Here is a 21,489-nt window from a genome sequence, read left to right as displayed (position 1 = left end):
AATATATCAGTCATCATTTTGGAAATGATCACTGAAACAATTGTTAGAATTGTTAAGGTTTTTGCTGGGTTTTAATTCAAGACCACTCGTATCTTAGGTTCTGTATTTAAACTCTAATTATACAGTCATATGAAAAAGAAAGTACACCTTCTTTCAATTCTAAGGTGTTAAAAATCAGCACACAATAAATAATCAGCTGGTCATTAGGTTATAAAAGTATCTAGATTCAGTGTGTGAAAAACTAAGTACACCTATGCTGTTTCTATAGGCAAGGTGCTGATAATCAAATGCATTTGATTAACTGATCACCAGAAGTGTGATCACCTCTATAAAAGCAGACGTTTTGACAGTTTGCTGGTCTGGAGGATTCAGGGGTGCGTCCACAATGCCAAGGAGGAAAGACATCAGCAATAATCATAACAAAGCAGTTGTTGCTGCCCATCAATCTGGGAAGGGGCATAAGGTTTCCAAACAATGTGGAATCCATTATTCTGTAATGCACAGGACCTGAGCACCTTACAGTTATTGACTGAACTCCTCTGGATACCAAAGTATTCTAAAGTCAAATGTGAGCACATCTGTCCTACAGCCTCATTTTTTTGGGAGGCCTGAGCACTAAAGTTCCTTTACCTCTGATTATCTTGAATCTGATTGACGATGCCATGGTTTTAACAATTGCAAATGATAGACCACATGGGTTATCTATGCAACATCTAGGCAAAAAAAAAAATATTCAGTCATTGATTTTGGTCCTGTAAGGAAGTCAGTATCTCATATCTTCTTACAAATCTCAGAGTTTTTTTTTTATTTCCACTTAATCAATACTGGGTGGGTATTACAAAACATCAAAAAGAATTATGAGTAGTCTCAGCAGATAAAAATAATGGTCTTCAAAGTAGGATGCTTACACTAAAACTAGATCAATATATATATATATCCTATTATAATTTCTATCAAAAGATTTATGGGCATTCCATAAGCAATGGTTAAAATTAACCCTTTTCTATACAACATTTTCAGTGTTGATAGATGCTTGCATGTAGTGTGTAATTTACAAAATGTACATGGCAGCAGTGCATATCAACACAGGTTTTCTTCCTGGAACTGAGAAGTGCTGACATAACAGAATACATTTTCCTAAATGTGGAGCAAATAGCCTCACTTGCACAAAATATCACAGTATAAGCATGTTTTTCTTAAAGGTTATCGGAAACGCATACTGTGTAGATCCACAATGTTTGTGAGCCTTACATTTTGACAGTTTTCATGACCTTGCAAAAAAAAAATTTGCAGAAATAAATGTTTGAAAGTTTGAACTTTATGCATTTCTACTAAATGAAAAAGTCACTTAAACTGAACAGGCTCCAAATTGCTGATTTTAGGCGCAAACATTTCTGTGTCCACAGAACATGTATCCCCACAGTGAATGCCCACAAACCTCAGTGAACTGAAGCAATGCTATAAATATTCCTCTACAGTGATGTGGGAGACTGATAAAGTCATACAGAAAATGATTATTGGTGGTTTTACAAGCTATACAATCATGGGGTATACATTTTTCACACACTGCTTCTGCATTTCGGTTTAGTTTTTGGTAAATGAATAATGACACAGTGTAATGTATCATGCATTGTTTATCTGAGGTTATATTTACCTATTTTAAATGTTAAGTGTGTGTGTGTCCAGGCTTGTGGGTTTTTTGAAGTCGTGTCAGCTATATTAGTATAGAAAAAGAAAAGATAGGTGTGATGATAAATATTCTGGTGCGAATGATGTAAATCAAGCTTGTTGGTTTTTCAGGACACTTTTGTACGTGCAAAAAATTGGGTGAAGGAGCTTCAAAGACAGGCCAGTCCCAACATAGTGATCGCGCTGGCTGGCAACAAAGCAGACATTCCAAACAAGAGAGCCGTAGAACTTCAGGTATAATAATGCATAAAAATTACTTCATTTCATTTCATTTGAATTTATTTGATCTTAAAGTTGTTTTAAACTGACATTGATTAACTTTTATATCCAAATCATGTTCTAAGGAGGCACAAGGCTATGCTGATGACAACAGTCTGCTTTTTATGGAGACCTCAGCCAAGACTGCTATGAATGTCAATGAAATTTTCATGGCTATAGGTAAGTAATACATTTGCATTTGCAGTTGTTTAGAATCAGCGATTAACCTAACATGCATGGCAGAGAGATTTTTATTTTATTTATTCATTTAGTTTTTTGCTTTATTGTCACTGTTTTGGTGTTTTGTAGCTTTATTTTAAATGTCCGTGCTTCTGTCCCAATAGCAAAGAAGCTACCGAAGAACGAGCCCCAGGGTGGAGCTGGACAAGCTGGGCGGACGAGGACAGGAGTGGATCTAGAACAAACGAACCCTCAGGGAGGCAGCGGCCGGTGCTGCGGCGGCAACTAGGAAGCATGAAACGACGAACTTGGTGAACAAGCCCTGAACATCATTTTAAGGACAGCATGTAGCTAAAACCCAGAGAGGCAGAAGAGGGCAGAGCCACTCACCACTTCCACACTTAAACTGAGATTACAGATGAGATTATCTGGATGCCCTTTGATTCAAAGAACTTTTGTAAAGCAAATCATAAGCTAGAGGGAATTCCCAAGATCCCTCACTACTTCTCTGTCTTTCCCTTGTGTGTCTGTCTGCCTCCCTGTTGATCTTTAGCCTCTCTCAGATGATTAAATGCTGTTATAAATGAATTTTTTTGAACTGTGATGCTGAGGTTAGTGGAGTGTGTGTGTGTGTGTGTGTGTGTGTGTGTGTGTGTGTGTGTGTGTGTGTGTGTGTGTGTGTGTGTGTAATGCATATTTTATATATGCACACCTGTTTTCTACTCCTGTCATTTGCCTATATCCAGTGGATAACAAAGAAAAGTATCCCAAAAATAATCATCCTTAAGTTACAAATGGTGGAGTGATTAATCTTTTTTGTCTTATTGCAGTTGAGATTACAGCATAAGGCCCCATTTGCACCTGGCATTAACATGTGATAAGTTATCTGAATAATGACAGGTAATATTTGGTGTTTCACAGTTACCCCTAGCCTAAAATGTGTCATCATCTGACCGTGCTCTGACTTTGTCTCAGTATGCAGATTAGTCAGGTTGATTAGTTCACAGAAGGACGAGCCACCTCTAAATGTGGCCATAAATGTATATTATTCATCTCTGAGAAAAGGTATCATGAAGGAAGACTTACAAGGTTCTGCTCAACATTTCAGTTTACTGAAATGAGCAGGAAGAGGCAGATGTTGGGCAGATGTTTCTTTTTTTTTTTTTGTTCTTCTTCTTTTCTTTTCTTAATATGGTGAGGCTGCACTGACTGCATTTACACTAACAGAGCTGATCAGAGTGCAAGCTGACCACCTCTAAATGTGGCCTGGGTTATCTGATTGCATACCAATCACAGTGCATGAAATTACACCTGCATTTCTTATCCTTCCCCATTGTTAAGTTATCTGGATGCAGATCACATTGTAATGCGAGGTGTAAAGGTGGCTTTGGTTATTCTTAATAGGGAGTTCGATGAGACAGTTACAAGAAAAGCTTAAGACTTGGCTTCCTGAGGGTGGTCGTGATTGGATGGGCTACACATCTGAAGAGGCTGTACAATAAATGCAGTTGTTTTCTTCATTGTTTTATTGATAACTGTAACACCCGAGAGTTGTTAGCCTTTTTTAAAGAAATGTGAAATAACATGTAATCTAAAAAGAAATAAATAACGTGCAAGATTAGCTTTTGCTTGAGTTTTTTTGCAGTGCACTTTTCTTTTTTTCTTTTTTTTTGCATATACAGATCAGGCAGAAGTATTTTTTTCTCACACTGTGCCTCAGTTCAGTACATTCAGTTTGAATCCACAAAGTGAGGTCTGTGAACCATAAACTGCAAAAGCGGTTAAGAAAATGAATGGATGGAGCTGGATTTAATTGCCAAATTCTATCTTTAATTTGAATTAAATCGTCTTGATTAAGGGGAATATGCTGAATCCTTTATCAGGTTACAAACCAAATGTATACATCTGCTGGCCACATTTTGCAATGCAAGGAAAGTTTTCAAAAATGATCAGAAGTCTGATCAGAAAGATGTGCACTTATAGAAACTTTGATTGCCACAGAATGGCATCAAATTTCTGACCACCAGATGGAGCATCACACTTGCAAGGAGGACGTGGAAAAATGACTAACACATGTGAGGGTATTAATTAACGTTTACCCAACAAACCTCAAAGGTCTAGTAGGTTAAATGATTAGTCAGAATTAAATAACTATTGTTATAATCCATGTGCAGGTCAGAATAATGAAATAATATTGATACCAAAAGAATCTTTACAATTTGTATTTTTATGCAAAGTAAAACTGTTATATTCTAGAGCCAAAATGCACTAAAGCATTGGTGATTTTGTCCAATTATTGACTCAAATTTATGGTGTGCTCTTAATTGTTTTTAACATTTTGACAACCTCTTGAAATGGAATCAGATCATGTAATGTAATATGAGGCAACCTTCCAGTCTCCATTTAAATTCAACAACAAAATATAAAAGCACTTTCCAAAAAATGACAAAATGTGAAATAATGTATGGAAGCTTGTTTCTTCTGCCACTGAAACAAGCTTCCATACATTTTGTCAACATTTTTGTCATCCATATGTTTTGGATTATTATCTCAAACCTTTGAGTTAGGTATCTCACAATTTCTACTTGTTGACTCAAACTTGTAACAGAACTGGAAATTGAGAAAATAACTTGAAATTTTAAGTTAAAAAAAAAAAAATTCAGATAAGAGCTCAAAACTAAGTTATTTTCTCAGTTTCAATTTTGGCCAAAAAAATAAAAATCTGGCAGAAACAAGCTTCCATATTAATGCCATTTTTTTGCAATACTGTTGTATTAGGATATTATATTGGATGTATCAAACCTAAAATCTGGAAAGAAGAAAACTTTCCAAACGACATGACTAAATTAACAGAGCAGTCATCAGATCTTCAATAATGAAAAAGTATGTGTAAAATACATGGCAAATATGCTGTTGGTGGTCATTTCATATATTTATTTATTTTATTTATTTATTGGGGGGGAGTACGGTGTCCTCATCACGCCCCACTAATAGCCAAGGCCTCAGTGGATGTGGATGTCACATTCTTTGTGCTTACACTGCCCAACAGTACAACACTTTTTTCCCATGTTGGAACAACATATCTACAATATTCAGAGTTAATTTTTTTTTTTTAATGTTCATGAACATGTACTTTATGTGACTTTATGTGAGTCTTGATTGAATAAATGGTACATTTGTCCTTGTAAGGAATGATAAGTAATAAAAGACATCCTTTCTGGAGTACATCATTTAAGGGCATTTGCTGGCAGTCTTTGCTGGTTTAGGCATGGTCAGGAGCTAATTTTTTTCGTCTCTAAATAGATTTAATACCACTGACTTGACCACATTTCTGTTGTCACTCTATTTTTTTTCAGTATTTCTAATTATCTTGTAAATATCCCTCTGTGACCACAGATTCTAACGATGGTGTCTTTGTTGTCCTCAAGCCACATCTATGTAAAGCTTTTTATTGTAAAGTGTCTTTTCTGTTGACAGACCTGCTATTGTGGTTTTGATGCCAGTGAGAACCTTACATTAAATCAACTTTTTAGGCCATTTGCACGCGCGCAAGCACACACACACATCCAGGCGTGCACCCGCCTCAGAGACGGGCAGCATTTCTGCCAAAAGCAGGCGGCTGCTCTGTTCACAGTAAATGATTTCTCATTTGTTGAGCTGTCAGTCAAGATGTGTCTGTCAAAAAAGAAACTAATTTCATGCTCGGCCTCTGTGAATCATAATGGCGTGAGAGCCAGACTGAAATTGACTGTGTTTATAAGAGTGGATTCGCAGAATAAAGGAAATGTGCCCTGAAAATAAATGTGTTTGCATTTTTGCTCCAGAGTTGTCATTTTTTTGTTTTCTTTTGTTTTTAGCTTGTTTTCTTCTTCTTGTATCTGTTGTTTGTACAACAAATGAAAGCAGGTAATGTGTGCAAAAAGGCGTGGTTGTCATAACAACAAGATTTTTTTTTTTTTTTTTGGTCAGCTAAAGTACTGTGAATGGTTTTTTGTTTGTTTTTTCTTTTCTTTTTTTTTTTTCTTTTTTTTTTGCATAAAAACAATGGCCCAAATCTGTAGCAGAGCCCAGTTCAAAGAAATACAGAAAATATTCACTCTGATGGATTCCCTCTATCTTCACGGACAGAAGGAAATGTCGTTAAATACCAAGGGCACAGTGATGTGGTATCTGGATTGCATTCTGTGGTGAGGGTTGAGATTTCAGCGGATAGTGATAGTACTTGTGATGTCCTACAATAATTGTGTCTTATCTAAAATGGAACATCTAGCTGTGTTACCACTGGAAGGGATGCTGGTGAGGAGGCAACTGAAGGAAACACAGTAAGCTGTATTATGAAAGGATGGTGACTTTTAAATTATCTTAATGTTGCATTATTTAACCTGCTGAACATTCACATTATATTTTCAGACTGCTGATTTCAAAGTATAAATACAACAATCTGAGTTGGGTGTTGGACTCCTTATTAGCTAGGAGCAGTATCTTACCAATGTTCCCCAACCAAGAAGAATTCCTCACATAACTCATGTAAAGTTCTCTTTTATTTATTTATTTTTTTGCTTTGTGTGGCTGAAACAAGGAAGATATACATGTTATTTAGTGAGCTGGAGTGGCTGGTGCTTTAGGCTGATTTTGTTCCATTTGGATAGAACCGGGTTAGCTGTTTCCCCCTGTTGCCAGTCATTATGCTAAGCTTTGCTAATGGCCTGCTGGCTGTGGCTTCAGCCAAGGGACAACCTCCAGGGCTGAAAAATGAAGCCAGTGTGGGAGTGAACAACCTGAAACGTCCTGTAATGGCCACTTCAGGCTGGCTCCAAAAGCGAGTCAGTCCTCATAGAGTCCAATGTTAAAATGTCCAGCTTTACAGCAGAAATAAACAGCTTTGGTCTCTGTAGCTGTTTTCCTCATTCACAGCGTTGTGGAGCTTAATTTTTCATATTCAAATGGGCTTTAAAAATACTTACATTTATGGGAAATTTGAGGTCATGTTTGCCTTTCCTGGCGATGGGTGAAATTTTGTGAAAGGCACACTAAGGTTGGGATGGGCAATTAATTCTCCCACGGGGCAAAAATTAGGGTCTACACAGTTTTAAAAAATCTGTAAAAATACAGTACAATGTGCCTTTTTTAAATGGAGAACATTTTCCTTTTTTTCTTTCTTTTCTTTTTTTTCCAGATGTTTTTCTGTAATTTTCAACCACACACTGAGTTTCAGCATCTACCACTGATGGAAGCCTACGTTGAAGAACAGATAAAGCACTTGGAAAAAAAAAATTACCAGTGCATTTTCCTTTTTTTTCTTTTTCTTTTTTTATGTTTTGGTTTTGGGGATTCTTTTTTTTTTTTAAAGATTTTTTTTTGTTTCTTTGTTATTTTTTTTTACAGTGTAACTGAGTTGGCTACTTGGGTACAACAGCCAGAATCAACTTTTCTTTTAATATTACACTAAATTACAAATTGCTAACCAAGCTAGCCCATACTAATATTAGCTGGCAGCTAACCAGCACTACCCTCTCCTTCAAATATGGTCATATCTACTTCAAAAAAGAAAAAAACTGGACCACAAATCAATCAACTATACAATTTATCAATGGCTAAACAACCTTAAGAATAATTATTTCCCTTTAATACAGTAAGCTTTAAAAAACACTAAGTCTCACAGTTTAATATTCGACACAGCAATGTTGCTGATGAAGGAGAGGTCATCCTTACACTTCTCCAAAGATCAGGAGGACAAAGGAAGAAGATACAAAATTATATTGGCGCGCTTATTCTTGGTTCACGTTTCTAAACCGATCAATCAAAACTTAAAGATCATCAAGCATAAATTCTAGCAGTGAAATGCAGCAGTGATTTTAGGTTGTTGTATTTTAAGCTCTCATCTTCCCTTTTGCACTCTGTAAATCATCACCATCAAGAGCCAAGTGGACTTCAGGGACAAGGAAAGTGTGAACAAGGATGTACACTTGAGGAGCAAATCTTACCCAGAATGCACCCTGATCTAATTTTCACTGGATTCTTTTCTAACAGGCTTTCATCATCTTTCATTCTCAGCTTAAATGCTCCCTCCTCTCCCTGAAAATGTTTATGTATGATGTGGGAGAGGAGTGAAGCCATGCCTATTAAATTAGCACTGGAACATGCATGTCTTTAATACCTTCATAGGGGCTTTTCAAAGTAAAAGAGCAAAATACAGCAAGTGAAAGGCAAAGAAATGTTTATAATCAAAAGAAATCAATACATTTCGTCTGATATACAGGAAAAAAGTAAATACATACTGCATTTGAAATAGTTTTGCTCCAACAGTAAGCCAAATTTGAAATGACAAACTGGAGCATAAATCTACCAAGAAAGGAAAGAGAGAAAAAAAAAAAGATGAATTCACTTTTTTTACAATCAAGAGAGCAAAAAGCATTTCAGGGCAAACTTCACAAAGGGGGAATCATACATTAATTCTCAGTTTGGATGATATAAGTTACCCTGGACCTCAAAGTAAACTTAGTACCTGCTCTACTTACTTTTCTGGGTCACAGTTTTATTTTAACCCCCCCTACCCCCCAAGCCCACCCCACCTTCATAGGAGCCATTAATCAATTTGAAACCTTGATGGATTCTTTCATACTTTGGTAAAATATCAGCAGTAAAGATCTCATCAAAAATCAGTTAAGAAGACTTATGTCTTTTTCATTTGTCTCACATTTGTCACATACATCAGAAAGCGAGAATAGTTCTATCTTATTCTTAATTCATAGCTGGCTTCAGAGCAATAACTGACATTAATTCATATTTCATCTCTTTGAGAATATTTCTCATTCAGTAAGTCACGTGCTAGAGACAAGAAATCACTTACATGGTTGGAAAAAAAACGATCAAAATGCTGCTTGCTGCAGCTGCAGTATTGGATTAATAACTAGACCTGCTGAGTGTCAAATTGAGTCAGAGGGTGGATATTGTTGTCACGCTCAAATACTCGTCACCGCTGAGGGTTACACTGTTCCAAGCTGTGAACTACAGCCTTTTTGTGACTTTAGCTTTCATTCTTTTCTGTCACATTTTCACTCCATTTTTTTAAGCGAACCTCATACATCCAATATTTCAATGTTTCAATCAGCTTTTTAAGTCAAAAACCAAAGTGGATACATTTTTAAAAATGCATTGCCATGGTGACCAGGTTTAGCCAAAACATGTGGCTCAGAGTTGTGGCCGGTTTCTCGATGATTCTAGGCGCAGCAGAATAAAAATGTCCTTTAATGAAAGCACTCAAGATAATGATGGAGCTGAGCCCTGGCATTAACTTTGATGCTGGGAGGATGTTGATTGGGCTTGAGCTTCATGGAAATGGAGGACCTGAATATAACCTACATGCAATCCAACAGGAGGCTGTGTGTTGTTTCCTTTTGTATCCACATACACATATGAAGACATGAGGAGCATGATATCTTATACCCTTGTCTCTTCTTCTATGTACATCAAGCACATGTGCTCCTTTATTTTTAGGGTGGCTGACTTGTGCTGATGTCAAGCAGGGTGTCAAAGGACTTCAGTGAGAAGGACATACCTCAAACTCCAAGTATGTTTCCAGTATGCGTCCATCACCGTCCGCTGACAGCTGATTCAAACACACACTACCAGGAAGGCCACAGCGCACGCAGGCATGCGCCCGTGTATGCTCAAATTTATCTACAGGCATCTGCTTTTGAACAAAGCCCAACTATGTTAATGAAGGGGTCTACAGGGGGTAAGACTGGGGACTGATGCCTGGTGATGGGCCCCACAGCACACAAAGGTAGTGCTGATTTGACATGTCAGAGGGATGCAACATTTTCCTTTGGCCCCTCAAACATTTAATCTTATTACAAGTGGCCATTATGTGTTAGCAGGCTTTTAATAGAGGTGTTTATGAAAATATGTTCTCATTGTTTTAAGGCTGTAAAATCACCAGCAGGTGTCTCAGTGTTTCACATATTACTTTTCTTTTTTAGATTTCACTATACTGAAGCTACCCTTGCATAAAATACACATAAAATGCACAAAATTCAGTTCTGATTTATTTATATAGCGCCAAATCACAACAACTGTCACCTCATGGCATTTTATACTGTAAACCCTATAGTGGCCCTGGAGAAAACCCCAACAATCAAGCGACCCCTTGCGAGCAAGCACTTTGCAACAGTGGGAAGGAAAAACTCCCTTTTAACAGGAAGAAACCTCCAGGGGAACCAGACTCAGAGGTGCAGCCATCTGTCATAACTGGTTGGAGCGTGAGACCTACTCATTCACCATAGTATCAAACCTTGAACCTTGATCTTTCTTGTTCTACATATAGATGACAAAGGATTGAGGGTCAGGATGAGCTGCAAAGCATGCTTGATTACATACTACAAAATCCAATGCGATAAAGCAGGACATCCTGGTGTTTTTAACATGCTGCATTTGAAATGCATACTAAATCTTTTTTGGACATACTAAAAAGTATTGAAATGCATCTTTACTTTCCCTCTCCACAATGAGGATTTAAGAAAAGAACTAGATCTTAAGCAATAGAGATTTCAATTTTAATTTTTTTATACCTTCCCTTGTTAGGGGAATATCCTCACAGAAGTGGAGTTACAACCAGTACAGTAACTACAAAACATTTTTTCTGAACAACTTCATTGTGACACGTAAATATCTGATGCACTTTGTCAACAATTAAATAACACTGACTTTATAGATTTTTTTTTATTATTATTTTAGGGTTACATCAAAAAGCCTATTATATGAGTCCTGATAGTATACTTTTTTATACACTTTTGACTGGTACTGCATATATTTTTGATGCCACAGGTTTTACATTGGTCACTCCTTGCTGGTCCTCCATTGTTGGCTATGTATGCTGGATGTAAATGACTGAGCATTTTACATTTTTTTATACAAAGCTTTTTCCTACACAATTACACATTCGAGTGTATTTGTATTTGAGACATATATGATTGGTTGTTTCAAAATGTTCTCTACTAGAAACATTTTTTTTACTCACACATGTATTCCATTTGAAGTCCTGCATTTATCAAGCAATAAAGTTGTTCTTCACACACACACACACACACACACACACACACACACACACACACACACACACACACACACACACACACACACACACACACACACACACACACACACACACATATATATATAATACAGTTAATGAAGATTTCTCCCATGAACACACCATTACTGCTGCTGTGATGTGGGTTTTAAATTCAGGAAAAGAGAGCATCAAATTGCATTATGGGAAATGCAGGATTAAGTGCTTGGGTGTTTAACTCCTGCTAAACGTTCACAGGATATGCCCCATCAGAAAAAGGCTGATAAAAGCTTAGTCAATATTTTTTGCTATCAAAGTATATTTTTAGAGCTATGACAGCATTTCTGTACAGATTTTATTTAGATGAAATTCTCATTAAAATATTCATGTACACTGGACAGGGTTCCAGACTTTTTTTTTTCTTTTTGTTAAATAATAAAAATAATTCAAATATAGCTAGTGGCCTCAAGTTCTATTATGTAGCTGTATATCATTATAGCCTGAGGGTTGTGTAAAGTCTTATGAAGACATTTGATATCAAGTGTATAGTGTATTACTATGGTGTACCGCCTCTTATGGGCGCCTGTAGGTAAGAGTTATAGTTGTACGCGTGTGTTTATGGCAACCCGATGAACCTTTTATGTGAATGTATGAAAAAGATAGCTATAATGAGTGTGTTTGAATGAGACCCTGTTAAATAAATTAGTCAGTCAGTCACAGAGTACAATAAATAGAAATTTCTGGAGAAAAAAAACGCTCCACACTTTCATTTAAATTCTTCGAGTTGCTTTAAAAAGTAACTGATGCCACTCACTCTTATTAACATTCTACATTTCAAACAGCTCCATGCCACTGCTGCGCCAACCCCGTTTTCACACTGACTGATTTCACTTGGCCCCTTTTGCCTCTCCCTCACATCCTCGCGCGCAGTGATTTGGTATCTCCGTCGCGCAGGCGGCGGTGCCACAGCGCGCGCGCGTTACCCTCGTGGTTTTATCTTTTCTGGACTCGCTCGCGGGACTGAAACGCCTGCAGCTGAGCTCGCGCTGTAATCTGTGACAGCTGGAAATGGACAGTAGCAACAGAGGAGCTGTGCAACCGTCTTACACAGGTAGGAAAGCGGTTTTAAATGTTAGATTTCGAGGCTGTTTGTGTGTGAACGGCGCTTTGAACACATGCGGACTGCGCTTTGATGTCGACTAAATGTTTCTACTGTATCTTTCTTATTTGGTAGAAATATAGTTATTTTTTTCCCATTTAAAATCAAAGTAAGTAGTAGTAGTAGCTAAAACATTCTATGTCAGTTTTAAGATTTTCAGATATTTTTCTTTTCCGGATGGATAATGGCTCCAGTTTTCTGTTTGGTTTGTAGGTATGTATGAAAAAAGTGATACAATTTTAAAAAAATAAATAAATAAAACTTTTAAAATCCGAGCGTTTTAGAGGCACAAAAATCACATCTATTAATTGTCGTTCGTTATACTAGTTACCTTATTCATATTTAATAAGATGTAATATCCTGACACATATTTGCCGGTGTTAATGGAGGTCAGAGCCATACCTGGGTTTGTGAATGAAGTTCTTTTTTAAACCATAGAGTTCACGGATTTTATAGGTCTTTCCAGTGTTTTGGGTACACATGTGGGTCTGTGTGTGTTTCATACTGTAGCTCTGTGTGTGTGTGTGTGTGTGTGTGTGTGTGTGTGTGTGTACAGACCTTTAGGGTTGTCTTCAAATTTTCTGTGGAATAACTTGGACATAAGAAAGAAGGGAAAAAATAGAGACAACTTCATATGCATTGCTGCATATTTTTTTCTAAGGATGTCTATTTGGGGAATAGCTTTTTCTTGTGATGTAGGGTCACCTTGGAGCTAACCCAAATATACTTTCTTTTCTAACTTTTCTCTTTTAGTACTGGGCATATTTATGGCAGGTGTAGGACAGGTGGTCCTGGCTCAGTCATCTTTGAATAAGACTGAGCCACAAATCTAAAATCTCCCTTTGTCACTATATGTGGAGGGGGGGAATAAAGTAAATCACATTGGATGAAAGCATCTGGAAAATACAAGTGTTGTATTGAACTCCCAAGTAGAAAAATTAAACTTTTGGTTATTTTCTCAGTCTGCAGGGATTCTCTCTTCTTCTTTTTTTTTGCATAAAATACAAGAAAGTAGTTTTTAAAATGCCATTGTGGTGACACATTTGCAGTTTTTGTTTTGTCCCAAACATTATCACTAGTGGTGAATATTTAGGTGCAGCTGACACTGAAGAACAACTGATTCTTGAAGTAGTCACTGATGAAATTTGCGTCCAATCAAAGTAATAAACTTGTAGCCTCCTCTACACACACGTGTGCGCTCATCATATCATTCATTATGTTGAAACCCTGCATGTGTCAGCTGTGCTGCTCGAGGTTCACTTCAGTCTTCCTATAGATGTGAGCGTCTCACTCCATCATTACTGTGAGTGCGGCCCTGGAATACTCAGCTGCTACTCAGCTGCTGCTCAATTCAAGCAGGGTAGACACACTTAAACACCCAATACTGGCCACATCATCACGTTCTGCATCCTCTTTCTGTGACCTTGCTCTCCTCTGTCCCCCTCTGCGTCAGCTTCAAACATAAATGGCTCCAAATGACGCTGCCTCCCTGCCAAGCTCTGGCGACGAGATGCTCTTTCCAACTGCATGGAAGCCAGTCATTTTCGCTGTGAACAAAAGGTCCTTGATTCATCAAATCCAGCACCTTCTACTGCCCACTCCCCTGAGTGATGCTGTAATTTTCACTAGCACTCCTCCGGTGTGACGCTGGGAAAGGTTTTTTTTTTTTTTTTTTTTTTGCACCATGTGTGATTCTATTGGTTTCTTAGGTGTGTATACAGCAGGGCCAGACTCATTCTCTACAGTCTCAGCATGAAGGCACTCATTTAGCTAAATTTATACGTAGGTTAGTTCATGTAGAAGTGCAGAACCCTCTGCACATTATGTTAAATATACATATGGGAAATGGACTGGCAGCAGTTTCTTACGACAAGCAGTACTTAAAGTACAGAAAGGCAAAGGGTAATTGTTGTTCGACTGCTTTTAAAAAGAAGACAGACTGAAATCATCATAAAGGCACTTTCAGAGATGAGGAGCAAAGGACCTGAGAGGTTTGGTAAGCTTACAGCTTTTACAACAATTCAACAAATTATGGTGCAAGGTCTCCCGGCATGTTGTGTGGGGGGAAAAGTATTCTTAACAACAAATCTGGTGAGCTGGAAGAGAAGAGCTGCCTAGAAATATGTCATGTAGAAGCATATGCTCACCCTCTTAAAATAATAGCCTCAATCATTTTTTTTTCAGGTTTTTCAGAAAACACAAAAAAACTGAATGAAACATCGAAAATATGATGATTTAGGCAAAAATAAAACTTTTGTTAAAAAATGACTTTGTCCATTATTTCAAGAGAGTGATGATACAAAGAACAATCCTTGATTATTCCTGCTTATCAGGTGTAAGGATTCTCTCCTTTTCTTTCTTATACAATGGTAGACTGAATATCTTTGGAGTTTTGACAGATAATTGCTTTACTGAAATTTTTAAAAATTACCTCTAAAATGCAGCTGTACGAATGTAATAGCTGAAGTAAAGATATTTCAAATCCTCACAAAATCTTAATTTCTTTGATCTCTACCTGCATTGCCACCTCATCACTAGAGTGCATTAGTGTATGTTTTCCCCATACTACTTCAGGTTCAGATTATGACCATGTCAAACCCAAGAGCATCTACCAGGACACCATGTCTCTCTCTATCCTGCGCCACGGAGAAAGGTCACATTCACAGACCACTTCCATTCCAAACATTGGTGATGAAGTTGAGTGACCAGCTTATCTCCCTACCCCCTTCTTTAACTTTCTCTCCTACCTCGGAGCTTTCTCTTCTGTACTTTAGCATTTGGCCGCCGCCGTCTGTCTCAGTAAAAACCATCAGCTGTGAAATTGAGAATAATCATGTGGAACGAGATTGGGATGGGAGCAGCTTGAGCTCCAGCCCTTAGCTGTCAATGGACTCATGGCTCCTGCTGATAAAGTCCAACAAAGATTGAACACTCATCCACAAATCATTTTTTGTTGATGTGTTGGCAATATTGCTTTTTTTTTTTTTCCATTGGTGTGTCTGAAGATTTTTTAACACAGGGGTACGTCACTCTCAGGCCTTTACAGTTAGGGTGGTAAAATGAACAGTATTTTTCCCTGTGCTGTAAACAGAGATTGATGAGATATCCCATTGGTACTCCTGAATACTATACAGCTGCCATGGGGTGTGGCATTCCTAATGTGTTTTATGACTAATGGGTTTGATAGCCAACTGGCAGGCAGAGCTCGGTGCCTTTATTTAAAGAGCCCATGGAGCAGGAGAGGTAAAATGCAAACAAAGCAGGAGAAGACTCTAGCATTAACAATTCCTGGACAACTCTAATGAAACTGCATTAAAACGTATTTAAAAAAAAAAAAAAAAAAGACTGGTGAGTAGCTACAACAGAGGTACTGTCAGAATAGGATGGTGTGTAATTCCACAGTTTGGATAGAGAAACATCACAGTATGTTTACCAGTAATATTTTACAACATATTATAAAGTACACAAAAGAGCCTTTCAGAGAAAAAGAAGTCAGGAGTATTGCCCCTGTAGGGATAATACAGTGAGAATGGGATTGTTTTTTTTTAAAAAAAAAGCTAAAATATTGCAGTACTTCTTAGAATTTTGCCCCCAAACAATAAAATGTATAGGCTGTCGCGTTTATTTAAGAAACACTGTTTCTTATTTTGACACTACACATTAAGCTTTTTTAATATCCTAAATAATAGCAAATTAACAGAGTAAAATACACAAAGGTCAAAGGTCAGTAATGCTAAAGAGAATTTTAGTTTCAAACGTTTCAGCCATAGACAGTACAAAACATTGATGTAGCCACCATGATATTGCTTACTGATTCTGGAGTCAGCAATTCAAAGCCTCAGTGTTAGCACGCTGTATATTTGAAGCCAGAAGCTTCCTTATATGGAAAAAACGGTGGTGTCCTAAGTTATCAGCTGATGCTAGCCTGTGTGGTTGTCAAGCTGCAGCCATAAACTGTATGGGTGCAATGCAGAGAGGTGCTGTGTGAAGCTGTGTGTTAGCTGGAGGAGGCAAAGACAGACCTATTGGTATCAATACTGTTGCAAATCAATATCTAATCAGATGGTAATTTTTATTATCAGTTAGTATCCCAATATCAACTTTTTTGACAACTCTGCTCAGTGCATATGCTATCTGCAGTAGCTGCGGTGCTGAGCAAACACAAGTACTGATACATTTTCAGAATTTTGGCATTGAAAGGTACCATAAGTATTGGTTCTGGTGACATCCCTATTAAATCAGTCTAGGCTGTGTCTGTCATTCTGGTCATCTGCTCTATGACATGAATCTCATTTTTAATTTCTATATTTTCAGTTTAGATTTCCATAAAAACACTCACTGGTTTAAGTTGCTGGTAAGTTAAATGAATTATTAGTAAAACGTAGAATGTAATGTTGACCTCACATTCTTACACATTCACATTCTTACAGTCACCTTGACTGTAAGAAAATTATCAAAAGATTATTAATGAAAATATTGTACCTTACATTATTTGATAAACATCTTATTTGTTTTCTAGCACTTAAAGCAATTAAAGCAATTATAAAAAAGAACCAGATCTATTGTACAGTGGTTTGTATTGCCTAAGAAATGTAAAATAGAGAGTAGTGTAATCTAGAGAAAAGGTGTGTATGCAATCCACATCACCAGAGCCAGAATACTATAGTCTCTCAGCCATGTGGCAGCCATTTTCTGCCCTGGATTTCATTGTTGCAGCGGCTGCTTGTGGTGTTAACACACATTTTCCCTGCAGATGTCCGATAGCAGCATGAAAAGGGACTGCAAATGTTTAAACAAAACACTTCTGTCTTCATTCTCTGTGACTAATCACATGGGAAAAAATACCCTCTGTGAAGCATCAGTAATAATTTGAAATGGACTGTCGCCGAAATGACTAACCATGGTTATCGTCAAAACGAAGCTTTCACTAGCAAATTGCAGGTGCAGTCTACACCTTATCACAACAGACTCACAATAGACTGCTCGTCCCAACCCCCCAACCCCCTCCCCTCCCCTCCGAGCCTGCTTTTCCTCAGACCCTCCGAAATGGATTTCTGCTTAAATCTCCCATCAAAGACGTAATGGCTCTTTGGCTGTGTCATTACAAATCAGATGACCGTCTCCTTCACAGACTGGCAGCTTAAACCTGCCTCTGGACTGATAACAGTGATCTTTATTTGGTTTCTCAGAGGTGAAGACAGGGCAGAGCCACCTCCCCGATTCTTGAGCGATTCCCAAGAACAAATTTCTATCAGGGTGAAAATGTAGTCCTTCAGAGCTTGTACAAAATGTCAAAACACCCACAAATGATTGATTTTTTTTTTTTTTTGTCAGCTGTTGTTAAAAATTTTTAAATTCTGGTTGTTATAAAAGATGCACTGAAATACAAGGTGCAAACTTTAGGCATATAAACATTCTCTTTCCTCTTGCTCAAATGGAACAAGCTACTGTGTAACAAAAAGGCCCCCTGAAATCATGTCATGTAATCAAGGTGTGCAAGGTGTATACAGAAAGTGTAAATAGTGCACTTGATTTCGTGTCCCCTCCTTGTTTTTGAAAGCAAACATGCTGCTGCCATAGAGCTTATAAGATGCTGTATGAGGAGCTTTGCCTCCACGTACATTGAGCAGTCTTTATCACATTTTATTTACATTTAAAAACACAAACACGTGCTTCTAAATGCAAACAGCTCCTTGAGTCCCCTTCATAAGGACAGAGGGATGCGCAGACATATTGAGGGCTGTGTGGGAAGTTGAATTTTCACACGGCCCATTACCTCTCCATTCCCCCGTGGCTGCATTGCAGGTATAGATTCAGCACAGCAGGAAGCAGTGTGAAAATGCTATTCTTTGTGTGTGTATGTGTGGTGTGTATATGTGCATTTACGCCCACATGTCTGTGTGATGACAGAGAAATTATTCTCAATAATGGGCTGGAAATAATTCACGAGAGAGAGTGGTCCCCATTTTAAAATAATTTTGCACAATTTAATCTATAAAATTATTTTGTTTGATCATGTTGTTGATCATGACACAAGATTCATCAGGATACAACCTTTAGGTGTCTTTTCACTAAAATTATGTGGCTTTTAATTACATTTTCACTACTGATATTGGTTTAATTCCAGTTTTTTAGTGTCATGGTTCAATTCAGAATCAGTACTCAATTGAATTAATAGTAAAGGACACGCTCTTTACAGCCCTCACTTTGCTAAAATGTATATTTAACCTAACTAGCAGTTAGCTGTGCTATGATTTGTTGATAGCTATGGTTGTAAGCTCACTGTCTCCAGTTGTGTGCTGCCTTTGCAGCAGATACAATTTCTCCTTTTCTGTGTTTCTCATATACTGTGTGTGTGTGTGTGTGTGTGTGTGTGTGTGTGTGTGTGTGTGTGTGTGTGTGTGTGTGTGTATGTGTGTGTGTCTTCCTGCAGTGTAAGATGGGATAATTACTAGAAGCACTTATAGACACCATCTGACCAAACAGCTTGATTTTGTTATGCTGAAGATTTCAGTGTTTCTTCTACCATTGGGGTAATGATAGAGGTGTTTTATTTGTGTTATTTATGTAATTTATGTCTATTCTTTTCAATTTAGCTCAGGGGGACTGCATTTTTGCTGTCATACAATCACTGTAGTCCCTTTGCAGTGTGTGTGTGTGTGTGTGTGTGTGTGTGTGTGTGTGTGTGTGTGTGTGTGTGTGTGTGTTGCACAGAAGGCAAAGTGACGACAATGTTACACGAGATGGCAACAAATCGTTATGTTACTGTAAGTGCAATTAAAGCTGCTGATAGTAGGGAAGCTAGTCCTGGTCAGAGCACTTGGAGCCCCCCTGCTGATAACATTACAGCTGCACCCACCCGACACGCACAGGGGGACAGAGTTTGATCCAGTACTCCTCCTGGCTTTACAAGACCAATATTGGTAGGGTTAGATGCAAGAGTAAACAAAGCTTTTCCACTCTGTACAACCTTGTAGCACTCAATCAAACTCAATTTTCAGGGTAAATTGAATGGTATTTTTATGGCGCTTTTCTAGTCCTACTGACTACTCAGAGCACTTCAACACTACAAACCACCTTTACCCATACAAACACAATCATGCAGGCTTTATCTATCAGGCACTCACACAGAGATGGACCCATCAAGGGCAAATTATGACTCACTGTCTTGCGTAAGGAAATTTTGACATGTGGACTCTGATTAGTGGGCAACCTGCTGTATATCCTGAATGTAATTGTATGGAACAACTAAACTAAGCAAAACACAATGAAATACAAAAAGCAGATGCGGAAAACTGCCGTTATCCCAGCTGTGGCCAGCCCAAATCCCCAAAGCAGTCGACCTACACTTGTTTTAATGTAGTTGGTAGATTTAGCCTTTCTTCAGAAATGCATGAGGACAACCTCAGCTCTATATAGCCTGACAAATGTAGGCTTTGCATAATTGTGTTAATGAGAAAATCCACAAACCTTACAACCCTTGCACCCAGATTTAGTCACAAAGTGCAGCTGATGAAATTTTCTGCATTTTTTGCCAAAGAGGTTGCACCTTGTCCATTTGAAACCATTTCTGTCCTCGCTGTTTCTCCTGAGATCAAAGGGCTTTGCTTCTTGCCTGACTCGTCATGCAGCCTCTTATTCTGAAATAATTTTGCTCTTTGTTCCTCCATTAAATGCCGTGTTATATTCTCTCCAGTGACTACTGCTACTGTGCACAAAAGACCACTCAAGCAGCCCAAATTAAATGGTCATTAATCGAAAGAGCCATTATGGCATGGCTCTGCTGCTTGTGCTGTCTGTTTTCAATCATGGCTGAATCATGGAGAGTTGATAGTGAAGCTCTTGGGCTGTTATGCCCACTAAGTTATGATCATTGGGCTCATGTGACTCAATTTCATGATGATAAATTACTCTTGTTTACAGGTTTTATGGGGTAACAAGGCCTGGGTATGAATTTATGTTACTGGGTATAGTAGAGGAAGAATTCTTTATACTCTACTGTTCCGTCCCTTGTTGAGCTTTTAGCTGAGGTGATAGATGGATGCTCTGGTCTTCAGAGTAAGCTAGGAGCTGCTAGTCCATGGAAACCCATGCCATGAAGTTCCCGGCACACAGTTTTGTGTTGATGTTAATGCCAGAGGAGGTTTGGAGCTCTGCAGTTCTAAACCTCCTCTGGCAAAGTCAGTAGAGTGTTGGCAACTGTTACACACTTTGCATGTCAGCACTCAGCAACCATGACATTCTACACTACCACACTTGTATTCAGTGAGGTCTCTAGAATGACCCATTCTTTCACAAATGCTTGTAAAGGCAGAGTGCATGGCTAGGTGCATTATTTTATACACCTGTGGTAATGGGAATGAAAACACCTGAATTTAAAGACTAAGAGGTGTGGCTCAATACTTTTGTTCATATAGTGTACATCAATACAGTATTGCAGTCAGCAGGTGAAATCTGCTGCTGATATCAAAACATTCATGGCTGCAGTCTGAGGCAGAACTGACATTGTTGTAAATCTAGCTTAATTCTAGTAATCACAATCCTTTTGTAGGCAGTTATTCACTGAGTCAGTGTTAATTTCGTTGACAAACTATTTTTGTGATAGTTTTCATCAACGACCCTTTTTTTCATGATGAAAACAAGACAATAACTAAATAAAAACTACCTAAAAGGATAAAAACGATGACGAAATTAATTGACACTTTCATCAACGAATGAAAACAAGACGAAAATGCTTGACAGGGATGACATCCAATCAGAACTAATTTTATTTTGTCAAAGGCAGGGACAAATTAGGAAAACATCCAATCAAATGCACAGTTGCACAAATTTGATCTAAACCTGGGAACTCCACATTAGCCTATGAATTTTTCAGGCAGATTAGGCCTACTCATCAATATTTTATTGTTATGCTCAATAAACAAGGTCAGGTAAATAAAGATGTTTGTTCAATATGTTTGTGTGTGTATTGGTCCTTTAAGCATTAATAATATTCCATAACTTTTAATAAATGTTTAATTTCCTGTAAGTGTGTATAATGACTAATTCAAGGGAACTGAAACAAAAGCATTTACATTAAAATTACAATTTAAATTACATTTAAATTACATTTTTGTCAAAAGACTGACTAAAA

The 21,489-nt window shown here is 37.8% G+C and overlaps 2 protein-coding genes across 2 annotated transcripts in view; both read left to right on the top strand.

Annotated features, from left to right (window-relative positions):
- The window catches only part of LOC115798411 (ras-related protein Rab-5C-like), a 20,895-nt gene extending 17,147 nt beyond the window's left edge, over positions 1-3,748 (top strand). The window contains exons 2-4 of the mRNA XM_030755258.1: positions 1,801-1,923; positions 2,034-2,127; positions 2,292-3,748. Coding sequence (XP_030611118.1) covers positions 1,801-1,923; positions 2,034-2,127; positions 2,292-2,416 — 342 coding nt within the window. The 3' untranslated portion in view covers positions 2,417-3,748. The remainder of the gene's footprint in view (positions 1-1,800; positions 1,924-2,033; positions 2,128-2,291) is intronic.
- Positions 3,749-12,141: 8,393 nt separating this feature from the next.
- Positions 12,142-21,489, top strand: part of LOC115797778 (zinc finger protein 385B-like) — an 84,235-nt gene continuing 74,887 nt past the window's right edge. Inside the window, exon 1 of the mRNA XM_030754274.1 lies at positions 12,142-12,308. Coding sequence (XP_030610134.1) covers positions 12,266-12,308 — 43 coding nt within the window. The 5' untranslated portion in view covers positions 12,142-12,265. The remainder of the gene's footprint in view (positions 12,309-21,489) is intronic.

Source organism: Archocentrus centrarchus, chromosome 19, assembly GCF_007364275.1.
Source record: "Archocentrus centrarchus isolate MPI-CPG fArcCen1 chromosome 19, fArcCen1, whole genome shotgun sequence".
In the NCBI taxonomy this organism is placed as follows: Eukaryota; Metazoa; Chordata; class Actinopteri; order Cichliformes; family Cichlidae; genus Archocentrus; species Archocentrus centrarchus.
Note: the sequence above shows the minus strand (reverse complement) of the source record. Positions and strands in the feature narration are given on the sequence as shown.